General features: G+C 35.3%; 4 protein-coding genes across 4 annotated transcripts; 1 reads left to right on the forward strand and 3 right to left on the reverse strand.

Moving 5' to 3' along the window:
* The first annotated feature begins 989 nt into the window (after positions 1-989).
* LOC11437005 (1-aminocyclopropane-1-carboxylate oxidase) lies at positions 990-3,267 on the forward strand. Its single transcript, XM_003601545.3, has 4 exons — positions 990-1,725; positions 1,807-2,033; positions 2,291-2,624; positions 2,739-3,267. Exons 1-4 carry the CDS (start codon positions 1,621-1,623, stop codon positions 3,012-3,014), a joined length of 942 nt encoding a protein of 313 aa, XP_003601593.1. The 5' UTR covers positions 990-1,620; the 3' UTR covers positions 3,015-3,267.
* Positions 3,268-6,529: 3,262 nt separating this feature from the next.
* On the reverse strand, positions 6,530-8,473 carry LOC11437284 (L-ascorbate oxidase homolog). The gene has a single exon (XM_003601547.3). It carries the CDS (start codon positions 8,469-8,471, stop codon positions 6,699-6,701), a length of 1,773 nt encoding a protein of 590 aa, XP_003601595.2. The 5' UTR covers positions 8,472-8,473; the 3' UTR covers positions 6,530-6,698.
* A 1,139-nt stretch (positions 8,474-9,612) lies between these two features.
* LOC11444157 (L-ascorbate oxidase homolog) lies at positions 9,613-11,387 on the reverse strand. The gene has a single exon (XM_003601548.2). It carries the CDS (start codon positions 11,383-11,385, stop codon positions 9,613-9,615), a length of 1,773 nt encoding a protein of 590 aa, XP_003601596.2. The 5' UTR covers positions 11,386-11,387.
* Positions 11,388-12,499: 1,112 nt separating this feature from the next.
* Positions 12,500-16,760, reverse strand: LOC11442471 (L-ascorbate oxidase homolog). Its single transcript, XM_024778983.2, has 2 exons — positions 16,505-16,760; positions 12,500-14,052 (listed from the first exon to the last, which is right to left on the reverse strand). The coding sequence occupies exons 1-2, from the start codon at positions 16,758-16,760 to the stop codon at positions 12,527-12,529; spliced, it is 1,782 nt and encodes a 593-aa protein (XP_024634751.1). The 3' UTR covers positions 12,500-12,526.
* Positions 16,761-17,899: the final 1,139 nt, after the last annotated feature.

Here is a 17,899-nt window from a genome sequence, read left to right on the forward strand (position 1 = left end):
ATTTGTTAATATTTATATTTTAGGAAACATCATTTCATAAAAAAAAAAATCATTTTATTGTTTATAAGAATCATATTAAATTTTTAACATTTTTCTCATAAAAAATAATCAATATTCTTTGTTATGAGTAGTAAAAATTCAAAAAAAATTAAATGATTCTTAAGAATCAATTTAATTATTATAATTGTCAATGATAAAAAAATAAATTTTTTTCTTCAAAAAAAAAACAACTATTTAATTATTAATTTAATAATTTGATATACTGATACACTCAAAATTTTGGGTGTACCATAATTTATATTTGATTAATAGAATTAATAGAAGAAAATAATTTATATTTGATCCAAGACTTGTTTCACTTGTACACAATATAATTGGTATGTCATATGAACGTGTGTGGAAAAAAACATTCTCATTTGGGAAATGAGATTTCTAGGCACCTTCAGAGACATCATTTTCACATGCAGTTAGTAAAATGAAAAGAAAGAAAAAAAATATACAGAACAAATATACGGTTGCGGCAGCCTTTGTGGTTGAATTTGGTCAAATATTCAAGAGGAAAAAACAGCCATCTAGTGGGTCCATGCCAAGTGTTTATGACAATTCAACAAATGAACCCAAAATAAACACAAGCTCTGATTTAGACTAATAAATCTAAGAAAATTAAGTTGAACAAATCAGATTATTAAAATATGAGAAATGCTAGGGACACACTCCCTAACACACTCTTTAACACACACCAATCAAAATTAGACACCTCATCGATTTTTTTTTATTTCTTTACCTGCTACCTGTTCACTTTTGTAGCCATTTAATTTATGATTTTATTATTATTATTATGATTTATTTTAACTTTTCATCTCTCCCCACTCAATCTCCGCACCAAAACCGTTCTCATCCGCCAAAAATGAAGTTGCTGTTTTTCTGTCAAATTAAATTGAATGGAGTTGCTTTTCATGATTCTGATCCATCAAAAATCAAGCTGTTGCACAAATTACAAATATATCCAAAAAAAAAAATTCCACAATCTCAAAAGCGAAAATGTCTTGTAGAACATAGATCTTGAAAATCTCATCAAAGGCCGCCGACCAAGTCAACGACGGCCACCAGAGCTTTCAACGGTGACGAAACGCTGGCAGTTAGTTAACAGAGACGAGATGTGGCAGATAGAATCTTGAGAGAAAGACGATAAGCTTACGACAAATACACAATAGATACTAGAAGCCATGGGAAGATCAGTTGGAAATGAGAAGATGCCATCCACATATTGAAATACGATGAGATTGGAAGGAGCAATGGATTTGCAATTAATTAAATTCTATACAAAAATAAATAAGAATTGTAGCAACCTGTTAAACCGGTGAATAGGTAAAGAAATAAAGTAATTGGATGAGGTGTCTAATTTTGATTGGTGTGTGTTAAAAGAGTGTGTTAGGGAGTGTGTCCCTAGCATTTCTCTTAAAATATATTCAATTAGATTTAAAATAAGATTTTGTTGGTCTATAAATACCACCTTATAAAGAACTCTAATATGCATCATAAAGCAAGCAACCTACAATAAACTTGGAGAAAGAAAAGCATACAACAAGAGTTTTTAAGTTAAGAAATTCTATTAAAAATATGGATAACTTCCCAATTATCAACTTAGAAAACCTGAATGGTGATGAGAGAAAAGCTACTATGGAGAAAATCAAGGATGCTTGTGAAAACTGGGGATTCTTTGAGGTACTTTATGAACTCAATATTCGTTTCATATAAATTTCTACATTGGTCTCTAAATCTCTATTCATGTTTGTTTTTTTGTAGCTGGTGAATCATGGCATACCTCATGACTTAATGGACACTGTGGAGAGGTTAACCAAAGAACACTACAGGAAATGCATGGAACAAAGATTCAAGGAATTAGTGTCTTCCAAAGGGCTAGAGGCTGTTCAAACTGAGGTCAAAGACATGGACTGGGAGAGTACTTTCCATTTGCGTCACCTACCTGAGTCAAACATTTCAGAGATCCCTGATCTCAGTGATGAATACAGGTTCATATCAAAAATATTTAGATTGCCCCACAAATAAGTTATTTACATAATACCAAATGATGACTTCGGTACCAACATTATGTCGCTCTCTGAGTGAAATTGTACTCGGATCTATTAAACAAATTAAGGTCTTGAGTTTGAGTCTTGTGAACGGAAAAAAAAATGTGGATGAGTGTTTCACATCTATGATCTGTTAACAAAAAAAAATGATGATTACAATTTATTGAGATTCTAAATTATTCAAGACAATGATGCAGGAAATCAATGAAGGAATTTGCTTTGAAGCTAGAGACACTTGCAGAGGAGCTACTAGACTTATTATGTGAAAATCTTGGACTAGAAAAGGGGTACCTAAAAAAGGCTTTGTATGGATCAAAGGGACCAACTTTTGGAACCAAGGTTGCAAACTACCCTCCATGCCCAAAACCAGACCTTGTAAAGGGTCTCCGTGCACACACCGATGCCGGTGGAATCATCCTTCTTTTCCAAGATGACAAGGTCAGTGGCCTTCAGCTTCTCAAAGATGGTAACTGGGTAGATGTCCCTCCCATGCATCATTCCATTGTCATCAACCTTGGTGACCAACTTGAGGTAAAAAAAAAAACATTCTTCTAAATTTATATTGACATTTTTACAAACATAAAATCAACAACAAATGATTCATATCAAGCATTAATTTTTTATTTTTTATTTTTAATGTGACAGGTAATAACAAATGGCAAGTACAAAAGTGTGGAACACCGTGTGGTAGCACAAACTGATGGAACAAGAATGTCTATAGCCTCATTCTACAACCCTGGTAGTGATGCTGTTATCTACCCAGCACCAACATTGATAGAGGAGAATAATGAAATCTACCCAAAATTTGTGTTTGAGGATTACATGAACCTTTATGCTAGGTTAAAGTTTCAGGCCAAGGAACCAAGATTTGAAGCATTTAAGGAATCAAATGTTAATTTGGGTCCAATAGCAACCGTTTAATTATGTTTTACTATAAATAATTATATATAAACATGTTTGTTTAAGGGGAAGCAAGCAAAGTAAAAAAAGGTTAAAGTCAAGTGCATAAGTTTCTCAAAATAGTATATAGTTGTTTACTTTATTATAGTGAGTGATGTGATGTTGTTCCATGTAATAACGTTATCAAATATAGGGGAGAAAATATCAATGTTTGTTAATAATAAAGTATTGTTCATGTGGAATAAATAAATATATGTTGGTTCTTGTCTTTATCCATCTCCTTTCGTTTTCATTGTGGCTGTACATGAATGATGAAGGACAAGTTGGGTTATGGGACAATAATGATCATAAGCATAAGTGGTCAATCTTTGAAAGAAAGTAGGCCTGAACTTATCAACGGTATAACCACCAAATGGAAGAAAAAAAATCAATACAGGGACCACATTTTTAGTAGTTGCTTAAAATCTTTGTTTTTTGCGCAAGTAACTGGTAATCAAAAGTTAGAGATTAATCAGGTAGAAATGTTTTTCTTTTTCTTTTTCGAGTAATCTAATGGTTAGAGATCACGTTATACGCAAGGTAACTAATAGTCAAAAGTTAGAAATTAATTTGGTAGAATGTTTGTTTACTTAAGGGTTTACATCTTCTAATTAATTATTAACTAGACTTGTACCTGCGCGTTGCACGGGCACAAGTTTGTCTTGTCCTCATTCTCTGACTCTTCCTAACCAATTTCACACTCTTTGGGTATCATCTTCCTTTAAATCAACTTCCTTACTTGTTGGGTGTGGTGAGATGGACTCCAAGCTGGAAAATTGGAGAAAAAATTACTCTTGACATGGTAGAAATCAATAGTATCTTAATAATCCAATGCGATTATAAGATAGAAGCAGAAACCTTATTGCAATAAGATAAAATCAGAAGGTTATATATATAAACATTGCAATATTTTTTTTTTTTGAAACGGCTAAAATTTATTCATGGCAAGTTTGTGCAAGACGCACATAAACTCGCAGGAAGAAGAAAAACAAAGCAAGATACGAAATAAGGTGCCATATATAGGCGTAACACCTTGCAACCCTAAAGCCGGGCTTCCTCAAACAAAACAGAAAACAGAGGAAATAAAAAGCAACACCTTAACAAAAGATGAGGCTGTATTATACATAAAGAATGCCTCATGCATACCACTGCCTTATAATTCAGCACCGACAGAGGCGCTACAAAGGCTCCCACAACACATCCTCCTTGTTAAAAATAGCCCTGACCTCCAACGATACACAACAGCCTAAATAACCTGACCTAGCAAGACAGAACAGCAACCCAAAAGAGGATTCCGTAGCACAGCCGGAAGTAAACCAGAAAAACAAAGCAGCACTTAGCTCAATTTTAACCAGCCAGTGACTCTCCAAAAAACCTGCCATCAGCAGCAGCGCCTAACCAAAGAAAAACAGAAAACTGGAACCAAAACTGCGACCTGAACCGCAACCTGACAAGCAACACCTCTGTCCAACAACTGAACAACTACCTCAAGAGACAATCCCTTGGATTCCAAGTCCATTCATAGAATAAACACGGCGAAATATGAAGCCTAGACAAAAACCAACGCCACGACAGCACCTTAATCTCTTCCACAATCTCCTCGACACCACAAGTTGAACTAATAAGATAAAACCCTTTCTTGATCTTTTTCTTCCTCTCCGCAGCACACCAACCTGCGAAATAATAGTATATATGCCACTTAAAAAAAATGAGAAAGTCATTTCTCGGAATGGTCCTTTAATTTTTTCTTCTATAATTGACCCTTTAATTTAGATTATGTTTGCATTGTTAGTCATTTGTCTCACTTTGTACAACAACTTGTGCAATTGAAAGCATATAATCATTATAAACTTTACTAAATGATGCAACAATATGTCCCTCAATACTAATCCTTAAGGAAACATCCACCAAAGCTTGTGAACGGTCTTCATTTCTTGATTTTCTTTGCAACCATTTAGACACAGGTATAACCTTTATTTAGACTAATATCATACAAATGTGACAAAAACAAAGTGATCAGATTATCCATGTCTCTCAATATATATTGTTGATATGTATGCCATTGATTGAATATGTAATAGATCGAAGTTGATCTATCAATTTGACTGAGAGGTTGACGCTGAGGTATACGGTGTCGGTGATTGCTTTTCGGCTGCTGACAACACGCATACAGCATCATCAATTCTGTTTTCTGCTGCAGTAGTGATTCGGCTGGGATTTTTTCTGTTATGAAACAAATTGGTTTTTTTTGGGGTCTAGAGGGGCTTTGGCAGTGGAGTTTTCCGATATGTCGGAGACTTTTGCACTTTATTTTTTCTCCCACCGAGTTTGTTGTGCGTCTTGTACACCATTGTGTTAATAATATTAGCTGATTCCAAAAAAAAAAAAATGATTGAGTCGAACATTGTAACAAGACGAAAAAACAAAGAATGTAGCACTAAGACATCAAACAAAAATGACACACTCCTGCGTCGAAATCACATAAAAACACGTAAGTATAATTAGATCTATGTAAACACCGTTTAGTTAGATAAAAAGGGTAGAAAAACAATGTGGCGTACATTTATTCTACATGCAATTCATACTTCTGCATTTTTGTTGTTTTTCTCGATGAATTAAAATATTAAAAACTCTGCCGCAAGCATCATAACAAGATAACTCTACCCACCTTCTATGAAGGGTTGGAAAGGGCTTACACTATATGTGCTCGAAGGGGGGACAATACACCATACACAGTCATACACCAATGACAAGGCATACAAAGATAACCCCAAAATTGCCTGCCAGAGAGTAGCCATACAAACCAAAAACATGTTGCTAACCCACGAATACATGAACCTCAAAACAACCATGAACACCCTAGGACTCAAACAAACAAAAATAGTAGCAAATATAACTTTTTGCTGTACAAAAACACCACCAAAACCAGAAAATTAACAGCATAGCAGAAATAGCAGCAAATCAAAACTTGTGGCTGCACCAAAACACCTTTAGGACTGAAATGCGGTGTGCATCTTTGATATTTTCGTATGTACCTATATTTTCATACAAATTAGAGTACATTTGTTTAACATTTCAGCGCTTGGCATTTTTTGAACTAGTTAAATAATCCACAACTAAAAATGTAGTTCTTCATTTGTATAATCCTTAGAATTTTTAGAACTATTATTTGCATTTAAATTGTTAGGTTTTGCAGTCGTATATTATCTAAATATATATTGATTCGAATATACGCGTTTGATCATTATTTAATTTAAGAGGAATCATATTATAATTAAAATGAGAGCGTATTTTGATTAGAAGAACATCTACTAAGGAGAAAAGAGAAGAGAATTGGATATTGTAAATTGAATGGTTAAGTTAATGGAACATATTCTACATAACATATTATATGATTAGTACACGCGGTTTTGTCTTCATTTTCAAATTATGGAAGTGTGAAACAAGCACATAAAGAGAAATAGTATGAAAAATATTGGGAAGAAGAATTTAACAAATGTTAATATTAATTAAGGGGATAATTGAATAATTAAATATAGTAAGAGGGTTGATTATATATAAATCAACCAATAGATAACATACAATATAATGAATCTCTATGACTTAGTGCTAACAATCACATGAAGCTCACGACATAGAGAGAAATGAGTAATTTCAAACAACACTCTAAACGTATTTTGGTGGAGGCCTTGGCATATCCTTGACGATACCGCAAACAAGTTGAGTCTCAGGAAGGTTGTATTCATCCCTAGTAGACTTTTCTTCTGATTCAACACTGAGATAAAGTTGTTGTCCCAGGTAACGGTGCTCTGCATGCTCTGACCTCAATTGCCACATACCAGCATTGTCGAATGTCAACATGATTGCAGCCCATGATTTAGGGAACACCTGAATTGTGTGTCTGCTGATGGCATCCAAAAGGTTGTAGCCCTTCCTCTTCTCTGGGGTCCATGTTCCTGGCTCACCAGCGACGGCAAAGAAAGAATAACCACCCAAATTGTAAGATTGGAGGACCTTTTCGGGGTTCTCGAAGATGATCTCAATGAAGGTACGGAAAGTAGTTTGCATGACATTAGGTGCGATGGTGATGGCCCTGAGATCGGTTGGGGGTTCATCGGAGATGATGTTGTACTTGAACACCTTATCCGCAACACCGTAGTACTCAGCAAGCTTCACAGGAGTTTCAGGATCAACATGGGAAACACCGTTAATAGCATAACGGAGTTTACCGTTAACATTGCTAACAGAGTTAACAAACTTGATTGTGCGGGTAATGTTGATCTGACCGTAATGGTAAGATCCCTGAGGGTTGGGTCTTGCAGCAGAAGCGGTTAAGTTCCAACGGAATGATCGGAACTGGTTGAGAGACCAAGCCCAACCGACAGGTGCAGGTGGTAGCACAGGTGAAGCGGGACCTTTTCCGTTGGTGTAACGAACAATACCCTTTCCAAGTAGATTGTACTTGGTCATACGGGTGGAGGCAATCATGTAATAGTCCCTTGGCTCTTTATCGGCGGTCACGAGGACAGTGTAGCATTGTCCAACGTGAACGTCAAGAGAGTCATAAACATTTTGAACAACGTGTGATCCTTCGGTTTCAACCAACTTCATTCCATGTCCTTGGAACCTGAAGTTAAGGGTGTCCTTAAGACCAGTATTGCAGATTCTGTATTTGTAGGTTTTTCCCGGCTTCATTGTGTAGAGTGGCTCATCTCTACCATCACCTTTAGCATTTTTACCGTTTATGATAACACCGGCAGGTCTTCCAATTGAACGACCACTGTCCAACTCCATCTTAAGAGTTTTGTGGCTCTTACCGTACCAGTCACCAATGAGAACCCAATACTCATCCTCAGGATCAGCATAAGGAACAGGGATCAACAGACGACTGAAGATTCTAAGACCACCGAAACCACCAACGGCTCTTTGAAGACCTGTGGTAGGGTAGTAAAAGTAACTTCCAATTTGATCCTTCACTTGGAATTTGTAGGTATAGTTAGTCCCAGGAAGAATGGGGCATTGAACACCAGCGGTACCATCTTGCCATGAATTCTTCCTCTGTTGAACACCGTGCCATGTGAAAAGCAATGGTTCATCAAGGTTGTTGAATACATTAACAACAACATTGTTATTGCTAGTGCTGTTGATTTCAGGTCCTGGGAATTGACCGTTAATAAGGATACCCTGCTGGGGTGTTCCAAGTGGTGAAATGGTACCATAGGTAACCTTCCATGTATAGTAAATGTAAGGATCTTCACCGTAAACGGTGACGCCTAAAAGGCATAGCATAAAAGCTAACACCGCTCCACGACCCATTTTATTATTATTTTTTATTTTGATAAAAGAAATAGAATAGTAGAAAAGAGAGAATGAGATGAAACTCTTATTTCCTATCTCCTCCTTATTGGAAGAAGATAGTTGCTTTTCTATGGAACGCATTTGTAACCTTCTTATACAATTGCTTCAACATTTTTCCACCATTCAAACATCTTTGGTTTCCCTTAATTTTCTGATCGTGAATTCCTTATTGAACGCTCTACTTCTCATTTTTTTTTTACTTTCTATTTATTCCCTTCTATTTTTAGAACTATTATTTTCATTTTAATTGTTATATTTTACGCTTTTATATTATCTAAAGTAATGTCGATTCAAATATACATTATCTAAAGTAATGTCAATTCAAATATACATGTTTGATCATTTATTTAAGTCAAGAGAGATCACATTATGATTAAATTGAGAGACTATTTTGGTTAGAAGAACATCTACGTACTGAGGAGAAAAGAGAAGAGAATTGGATATTTTTCACATATCTGCCATTTTAAAAATGCAATTGGATATTTGTTCACTATATTGGATCATGCTGAGTTTGTTCACTATATTGGATCATGCTGAAGTTTGAGTTGTGGGTTTAAGACATATGTGTCTTCATTTTCCATTGTTGGTTTAAGACATATGTATCTTCATTTTCCATTGTTGGATCACTGTTTGGAGCTTTGAAATGAGAGACATGCTTGCACAACAAACAACATTATTTTTTAGTATTTTTCATAAACTTGTTTCCCATTTGTAACTATTTGTATCTCAGTTTCACATTATCCTAAACAAAAATAGTTACTATTTGTTAGTGTTTGATGCCTGCGATTTCGTGCTTTGGTGCCTGAAATTTCAGTTAGCAGGTAGTGTTGATTTTTGTTCTTTTTTGTAGATTGTTAATTATGTAAATTCAATGGTTAAGTTAATGGAACATATTCTACTTAACATATTATTTGATTCACTCATTTTTGTATTAATTTTCAAATTATCGAAATGTCAAAGAAGCACATAATATTAATTTTCAAATTATCGAAATGTCAAAGAAGCTCATAATGAGAAATAGTACGAGAAATATTGGGAAGAAGAATTTAATAAATGTTAATATCAATTAAGGGGAAAATTGAATAATTAAATATAGTAAAAGGTTGATTATATATAAATCAACCAATAGATAACATACAATATAATGAATCTCTATGACTTAGTGCTAACAATCACATGAAGCTCACGACATAGAGAGAAATAAGTAATTTCAAACAACACTCTAAACGTATTTTGGTGGAGGCCTTGGCATATCCTTGACGATACCGCAAACAAGTTGAGTCTCAGGAAGGTTGTATTCATCCCTAGTAGACTTTTCTTCTGATTCAACACTGAGATAAAGTTGTTGTCCCAGGTAACGGTGCTCTGCATGCTCTGACCTCAATTGCCACATACCAGCATTGTCGAATGTCAACATGATTGCAGCCCATGATTTAGGGAACACCTGAATTGTGTGTCTGCTGATGGCATCCAGAAGGTTGTAGCCCTTCCTCTTCTCTGGGGTCCATGTTCCTGGCTCACCAGCGACGGCAAAGAAAGAATAACCACCCAAATTGTAAGATTGGAGGACCTTTTCGGGGTTCTCGAAGATGATCTCAATGAAGGTACGGAAAGTAGTTTGCATGACATTAGGTGCGATGGTGATGGCCTTGAGATCGGTTGGGGGTTCATCGGAGATGATGTTGTACTTGAACACCTTATCCGCAACACCGTAGTACTCAGCAAGCTTCACAGGAGTTTCAGGATCAACATGGGAAACACCGTTAATAGCATAACAGAGTTTACCGTTAACATTGCTAACAGAGTTAACAAACTTGATTGTGCGGGTAATGTTGATCTGACCGTAATGGTAAGATCCCTGAGGGTTGGGTCTTGCAGCAGAAGCGGTTAAGTTCCAACGGAATGATCGGAACTGGTTGAGAGACCAAGCCCAACCGACAGGTGCAGGTGGTAGCACAGGTGAAGCGGGACCTTTTCCGTTGGTGTAACGAACAATACCCTTTCCAAGTAGATTGTACTTGGTCATACGGGTGGAGGCAATCATGTAATAGTCCCTTGGCTCTTTATCGGCGGTCACGAGGACAGTGTAGCATTGTCCAACGTGAACGTCAAGAGAGTCATAAACATTTTGAACAACGTGTGATCCTTCGGTTTCAACCAACTTCATTCCATGTCCTTGGAACCTGAAGTTAAGGGTGTCCTTAAGACCAGTATTGCAGATTCTATATTTGTAGGTTTTTCCCGGCTTCATTGTGTAGAGTGGCTCATCGCTACCATCACCTTTAGCATTTTTACCGTTTATGATAACACCGGCAGGTCTTCCAATTGAACGACCACTGTCCAACTCCATCTTAAGAGTTTTGTGGCTCTTACCGTACCAGTCACCAATGAGAACCCAATACTCATCCTCAGGATCAGCATAAGGAACAGGGATCAACAGACGACTGAAGATTCTAAGACCACCGAAACCACCAACGGCTCTTTGAAGACCTGTGGTAGGGTAGTAAAAGTAACTTCCAATTTGATCCTTCACTTGGAATTTGTAGGTATAGTTAGTCCCAGGAAGAATGGGGCATTGAACACCAGCGGTACCATCTTGCCATGAATTCTTCCTCTGTTGAACACCGTGCCATGTGAAAAGCAATGGTTCATCAAGGTTGTTGAATACATTAACAACAACATTGTTATTGCTAGTGCTGTTGATTTCAGGTCCTGGGAATTGACCGTTAATAAGGATACCCTGCTGGGGTGTTCCAAGTGGTGAAATGGTACCATAGGTAACCTTCCATGTATAGTAAATGTAAGGATCTTCACCGTAAACGGTGACGCCTAAAAGGCATAGCATAAAAGCTAACACCGCTCCACGACCCATTTTATTATTATTTTTTATTTTGATAAAAGAAATAGAATAGTAGAAAAGAGAGAATGAGATGAAACTCTTATTTCCTATCTCCTCCTTATTGGAAGAAGATAGTTGCTTTTCTATGGAACGCATTTGTAACCTTCTTATACAATTGCTTCAACATTTTTCCACCATTCAAACATCTTTGGTTTCCCTTAATTTTCTGATCGTGAATTCCTTATTGAACACTCTACTTCTCATTTTTTTTTTACTTTCTATTTATTCCCTTCTATTTTTAGAACTATTATTTTCATTTTAATTATTATATTTTACGCTTTTATATTATCTAAAGTAATGTCGATTCAAATATACATTATCTAAAGTAATGTCAATTCAAATATACATGTTTGATCATTTATTTAAGTCAAGAGAGATCACATTATGATTAAAATGAGAGACTATTTTGGTTAGAAGAACATCTACGTACTGAGGAGAAAAGAGAAGAGAATTGGATATTTTTCACATATCTGCCATTTTAAAAATGCAATTGGATATTTGTTCACTATATTGGATCATGCTGAGTTTGTTCACTATATTGGATCATGCTGAAGTTTGAGTTGTGGGTTTAAGACATATGTGTCTTCATTTTCCATTGTTGGTTTAAGACATATGTATCTTCATTTTCCATTGTTGGATCACTGTTTGGAGCTTTGAAATGAGAGACATGCTTGCACAACAAACAACATTATTTTTTAGTATTTTTCATAAACTTGTTTCCCATTTGTAACTATTTGTATCTCAGTTTCACATTATCCTAAACAAAAATAGTTACTATTTGTTAGTGTTTGATGCCTGCGATTTCGTGCTTTGGTGCCTGAAATTTCAGTTAGCAGGTAGTGTTGATTTTTGTTCTTTTTTGTAGATTGTTAATTATGTAAATTCAATGGTTAAGTTAATGGAACATATTCTACTTAACATATTATTTGATTCACTCATTTTTGTATTAATTTTCAAATTATCGAAATGTCAAAGAAGCACATAATATTAATTTTCAAATTATCGAAATGTCAAAGAAGCTCAAAATGAGAAATAGTACGAGAAATATTGGGAAGAAGAATTTAATAAATGTTAATATCAATTAAGGGGAAAATTGAATAATTAAATATAGTAAAAGGTTGATTATATATAAATCAACCAATAGATAACATACAATATAATGAATCTCTATGACTTAGTGTTAACAATCACATGAAGCTCACGACATAGAGAGAAATGAGTAATTTCAAACAACACTCTAAACGTATTTTGGTGGAGGCCTTGGCATATCCTTGACGATACCGCAAACAAGTTGAGTCTCAGGAAGGTTGTATTCATCCCTAGTAGACTTTTCTTCTGATTCAACACTGAGATAAAGTTGTTGTCCCAGGTAACGGTGCTCTGCATGCTCTGACCTCAATTGCCACATACCAGCATTGTCGAATGTCAACATGATTGCAGCCCATGATTTAGGGAACACCTGAATTGTGTGTCTGCTGATGGCATCCAAAAGGTTGTAGCCCTTCCTCTTCTCTGGGGTCCATGTTCCTGGCTCACCAGCGACGGCAAAGAAAGAATAACCACCCAAATTGTAAGATTGGAGGACCTTTTCGGGGTTCTCGAAGATGATCTCAATGAAGGTACGGAAAGTAGTTTGCATGACATTAGGTGCGATGGTGATGGCCTTGAGATCGGTTGGGGGTTCATCGGAGATGATGTTGTACTTGAACACCTTATCCGCAATACCGTAGTACTCAGCAAGCTTCACAGGAGTTTCAGGATCAACATGGGAAACACCGTTAATAGCATAACAGAGTTTACCGTTAACATTGCTAACAGAGTTAACAAACTTGATTGTGCGGGTAATGTTGATCTGACCGTAATGGTAAGATCCCTGAGGGTTGGGTCTTGCAGCAGAAGCGGTTAAGTTCCAACGGAATGATCGGAACTGGTTGAGAGACCAAGCCCAACCGACAGGTGCAGGTGGTAGCACAGGTGAAGCGGGACCTTTTCCGTTGGTGTAACGTATAATACCCTTTCCAAGTAGATTGTACTTGGTCATACGGGTGGAGGCAATCATGTAATAGTCCCTTGGCTCTTTATCGGCGGTCACGAGGACAGTGTAGCATTGTCCAACGTGAACGTCAAGAGAGTCATAAACATTTTGAACAACGTGTGATCCTTCGGTTTCAACCAACTTCATTCCATGTCCTTGGAACCTGAAGTTAAGGGTGTCCTTAAGACCAGTATTGCAGATTCTGTATTTGTAGGTTTTTCCCGGCTTCATTGTGTAGAGTGGCTCATCGCTACCATCACCTTTAGCATTTTTACCGTTTATGATAACACCGGCAGGTCTTCCAATTGAACGACCACTGTCCAACTCCATCTTAAGAGTTTTGTGGCTCTTACCGTACCAGTCACAAATGAGAACCCAATACTCATCCTCAGGATCAGCATAAGGAACAGGGATCAACAGACGACTGAAGATTCTAAGACCACCGAAACCACCAACGGCTCTTTGAAGACCTGTGGTAGGGTAGTAAAAGTAACTTCCAATTTGATCCTTCACTTGGAATTTGTAGGTATAGTTAGTCCCAGGAAGAATGGGGCATTGAACACCAGGGGTACCATCTTGCCATGAATTCTTCCTCTGTTGAACACCGTGCCATGTGAAAAGCAATGGTTCATCAAGGTTGTTGAATACATTAGCAACAACATTGTTATTGCTAGTGCTGTTGATTTCAGGTCCTGGGAATTGACCATTAATAAGGATACTGTAACGCCCTCTTTAATTATTTGATTATTTTAATGAGTTTAGAATATAATTATATGATTTGTGTGATTTATATAATTTATTTTGATGAGTGATATTTTGTTATGTTATATATTGGTATTTATTAGTATAATATGTATATATTTTATTTGTTGTAGAAATATATATAATTTGTTATAGAAATATTTTATGTTTTATATTATTGAATAGAATAGGATTTGAAATTAAATAAATATAGAGATGTGGGGCTGTTTTGGAATTTAGAAGAGTTTAGTGGAAATAGAGGAAATAGGATAAAGTGGATTGAGGAGAGATAAATAGGAGAAACTAGGTTTAGAATTATTTTCACGGACGATCAGTTTTGGAGAAACAAGGGAGAAAACAAGAGAAGAGGAGAACCAAGAGGGAGAGAGACCGCCGATCATCAATACTAAGGTAAGGGTGGGACTAACATTCAATCTTCTTAAGCCTATGATTCTGAAATTGGATTTAACATGTAGTTTTGGGAATTTGGGAAATTAGGGTTAGAGGTTGTAATTGGTTGATTAGATGTTGGAAACCCGTTGAATTAATGAAGAAATAGTGTTCATACCTTAGATTGTTCATAGTACAATGATTAGAACCAGTTTTTGGGTTTGGGTTGATGAAAATTGGGATTTTCGCTTGAATAGTCGGTGTCTAAACGTTTATGCAAATAAGTGATTATGTGAGGTTTTGGAAACCGATTTTTGGGTGGTTTAAACTTGAATTTTTCTATAGATTATGATAGAGCTAAGTGTCAGGAGCGTGTAGGCGAAAACGGCATCGAAAACGGGTTAACGGTTTGGTTTTTATGAGCGAAAACGTGAAGGTTGAAAATCTGAAGTCGTCTGTCAAATCTGGAAAAAATCGTGTCACGATGGGAGACCAACGTGCCACGATGATGTCATACCAGAAACCCTAAAAATGCAATTTTCTTCACTCCAAATGCTTCCAAACTTCTTCCTAAGTGTAGGGACTTTATCCTAACCATCTAGAGATGTTTTTAGGAAAGAAATAACCTTGTATAAAGGGTCTAATGAGTTGTTGAGAGTTGAACCTTAGGGTAGTTATGAATATTAATGATGATCTGTGAAGCTGATTTATGATGATTTGATGTTGTTTATAATGTGATATAATTGTATATGCATTACTTGAATTATATGTGATTATTTGAGATGTTGTTTACTTACGTGCGATATTATTATATCATGATGTTTTGCATACTGCCTATGTTGCTGATCATTAACTAACTAAGCTGCATGAGTCGGTCCAAGTCGTTGAAGATGTTGATGTTCCAAATTATTGGACTATTATAAGAGGTTGTCGAATTAAGACGTTTAAGAAGTCGAGTCCATGCATTAGCATATAACGATTGGGGCTTGATGCTCCGGAAGTATAATAATACTTAAATAATAATACTCAAATAGCGATTGGGGCTTGATGCTTCGGAAGTATAATAATAATCAAATAGCGATTGGGGCTTGATGCTCCGTATTGGTACCACATGCATGATTAAGAGGTTGTAGTTGCATTTTTGTCAAGAGGGTCTAAGATGAATAAGATGTCTAAGTTGCATTGTTAAGTTGAGGTTGTGTCGTTATGATTAAGTTGTTATTTAACCTTGAGTTGTTGATGAAAGATTATTTGATGTTGTGATGATTATGATGTTTTATGATAATTAAGTATGATGTTGTATATGAGGTTGTTATGAAGTGTTGTTATATTATTATAAGATGTTAAATACGTGTTGTTATATTATGATGAGATGATGAATTATATGCCTATTAAGATGATGTTGTGTTGTTTATGATAATGATTAAGATGATGTTATGATGCTTTATGATAATGATTAGGATGATGTTATGTGGTTATGATATAGTTATATGTAATGTGATATGTTGTTGTTTATGTTATTGAGAAAGGTGAGTACGTGTTAAGTATGTTACTATAGGATGATGATCAGGTTGTTGCTATATTATTATATATGATGAAATGTTATGTTGTTAAATATAATTGTTGAATTATATGCTTAATATTATTGTTTTGTGAAATCTCACCCCTTCTGCTTGGAAATGTTGCTCTTCGTATGAGTAACTTGTAGGTGATCGTTAGTAGGTTGCTGGTGTTGCTGTCGTGAGTGACTTATTCCTCACTGAGTCTTAGGATGCTCTGATACGTAACGGGATGTGATCTTTTGTGGCTATTTTCTATTCCTTTACGTATTGCTTATGTTTTAATAAGGTCTGCGTGCCAAAGACTTACTTATGTTAATGAATTAAATCCGCTGCTAAGTTTGAATTAATATGTTTATGATTTTTGGAAAGATAATTAGTTAATTATCTCATCTATGATTTTTAAGAAGTGTAGCATTCCGTTATGTGTTGAATACTCTGCTATTTGTTATGAAATTTTTAAGTTGGGAAAACGGGGTGTTACAGATACCCTGCTGGGGTGTTCCAAGTGGTGAAATGGTACCATAGGTAACCTTCCATGTATAGTAAATGTAAGGATCTTCACCGTAAACGGTGACACCTAAAAGGCATAGCATAAAAGCTAACACCGCTCCACGACCGATTTTATTATTATTTTTTATTTTGATAAAAGAAATAGAATAGTAGAAAAGAGAGAATGAGATGAAACTCTTATTTCCTATCTCCTCCTTATTGGAAGAAGATAGTTGCTTTTCTATGGAACGCATTTGTAACCTTCTTATACAATTGCTTCAACATTTTTCCACCATTCAAACATCTTTGGTTTCCCTTAATTTTCTGATCGTGAATTCCTTATTGAACGCTCTACTTCTCATTTTTTTTGACTTTCTATTTATTCCCTTCTATTTTTAGAACTATTATTTTCATTTTAATTGTTATATTTTACGCTTTTATATTATCTAAAGTAATGTCGATTCAAATATACATTATCTAAAGTAATGTCAATTCAAATATACATGTTTGATAATTTATTTAAGTCAAGAGAGATCACATTATGATTAAAATGAGAGACTACTTTGGTTAGAAGAACATCTACGTACTGAGGAGAAAAGAGAAGAGAATTGGATATTTTTCACATATCTGCCATTTTAAAAATGCAATTGGATATTTGTTCACTATATTGGATCATGCTGAGTTTGTTCACTATATTGGATCATGCTGAAGTTTGAGTTGTTGGTTTAAGACATATGTGTCTTCATTTTCCATTGTTGGTTTAAGACATATGTATCTTCATTTTCCATTGTTGGATCACTGTTTGGAGCTTTGAAATGAGAGACATGCTTGCACAACAAACAACATTATTTTTTAGTATTTTTCACAAACTTGTTTCCCATTTGTAACTATTTGTATCTCAGTTTCACATTATCCTAAACAAAAATAGTTACTATTTGTTAGTGTTTCATGCCTGCGATTTCGTGCTTTGGTGCCTGAAATTTCAGTTAGCAGGTAGTGTTGATTTTTGTTCTTTTTTGTAGATTGTTAATTATGTAAATTCAATGGTTAAGTTAATGGAACATATTCTACTTAACATATTATTTGATTCACTCATTTTTGTATTAATTTTCAAATTATCGAAATGTCAAAGAAGCACATAATATTAATTTTCAAATTATCGAAATGTCAAAGAAGCTCATAATGAGAAATAGTACGAGAAATATTGGGAAGAAGAATTTAATAAATGTTAAAATCAATTAAGGGGAAAATTGAATAATTAAATATAGTAAAAGGTTGATTATATATAAATCAACCAATAGATAACATACAATATAATGAATCTCTATGACTTAGTGCTAACAATCACATGAAGCTCACGACATAGAGAGAAATAAGTAATTTCAAACAACAC

Source organism: Medicago truncatula, chromosome 3, assembly GCF_003473485.1.
Source record: "Medicago truncatula cultivar Jemalong A17 chromosome 3, MtrunA17r5.0-ANR, whole genome shotgun sequence".
NCBI classification, from domain to species: domain Eukaryota; kingdom Viridiplantae; phylum Streptophyta; class Magnoliopsida; order Fabales; family Fabaceae; genus Medicago; species Medicago truncatula.

Coding starts and splice junctions, on each gene's coding strand:
- LOC11437005 (XM_003601545.3), top strand. CDS start 1,621: ATGGATAACTTCCCAATTATCAACTTAGAAAACCTGAATGGTGATGAG. Junction 2,034..2,290: donor GATCTCAGTGATGAATACAG/GTTCATATCAAA, acceptor ACAATGATGCAG/GAAATCAATGAAGGAATTTG. Junction 2,625..2,738: donor ACCTTGGTGACCAACTTGAG/GTAAAAAAAAAA, acceptor TTAATGTGACAG/GTAATAACAAATGGCAAGTA.
- LOC11437284 (XM_003601547.3), bottom strand. CDS start 8,471: ATGCGTTCCATAGAAAAGCAACTATCTTCTTCCAATAAGGAGGAGATA.
- LOC11444157 (XM_003601548.2), bottom strand. CDS start 11,385: ATGCGTTCCATAGAAAAGCAACTATCTTCTTCCAATAAGGAGGAGATA.
- LOC11442471 (XM_024778983.2), bottom strand. CDS start 16,760: ATGCGTTCCATAGAAAAGCAACTATCTTCTTCCAATAAGGAGGAGATA. Junction 14,053..16,504: donor ACTTGGAACACCCCAGCAGG/GTATCTGTAACA, acceptor ATAATTAAAGAG/GGCGTTACAGTATCCTTATT.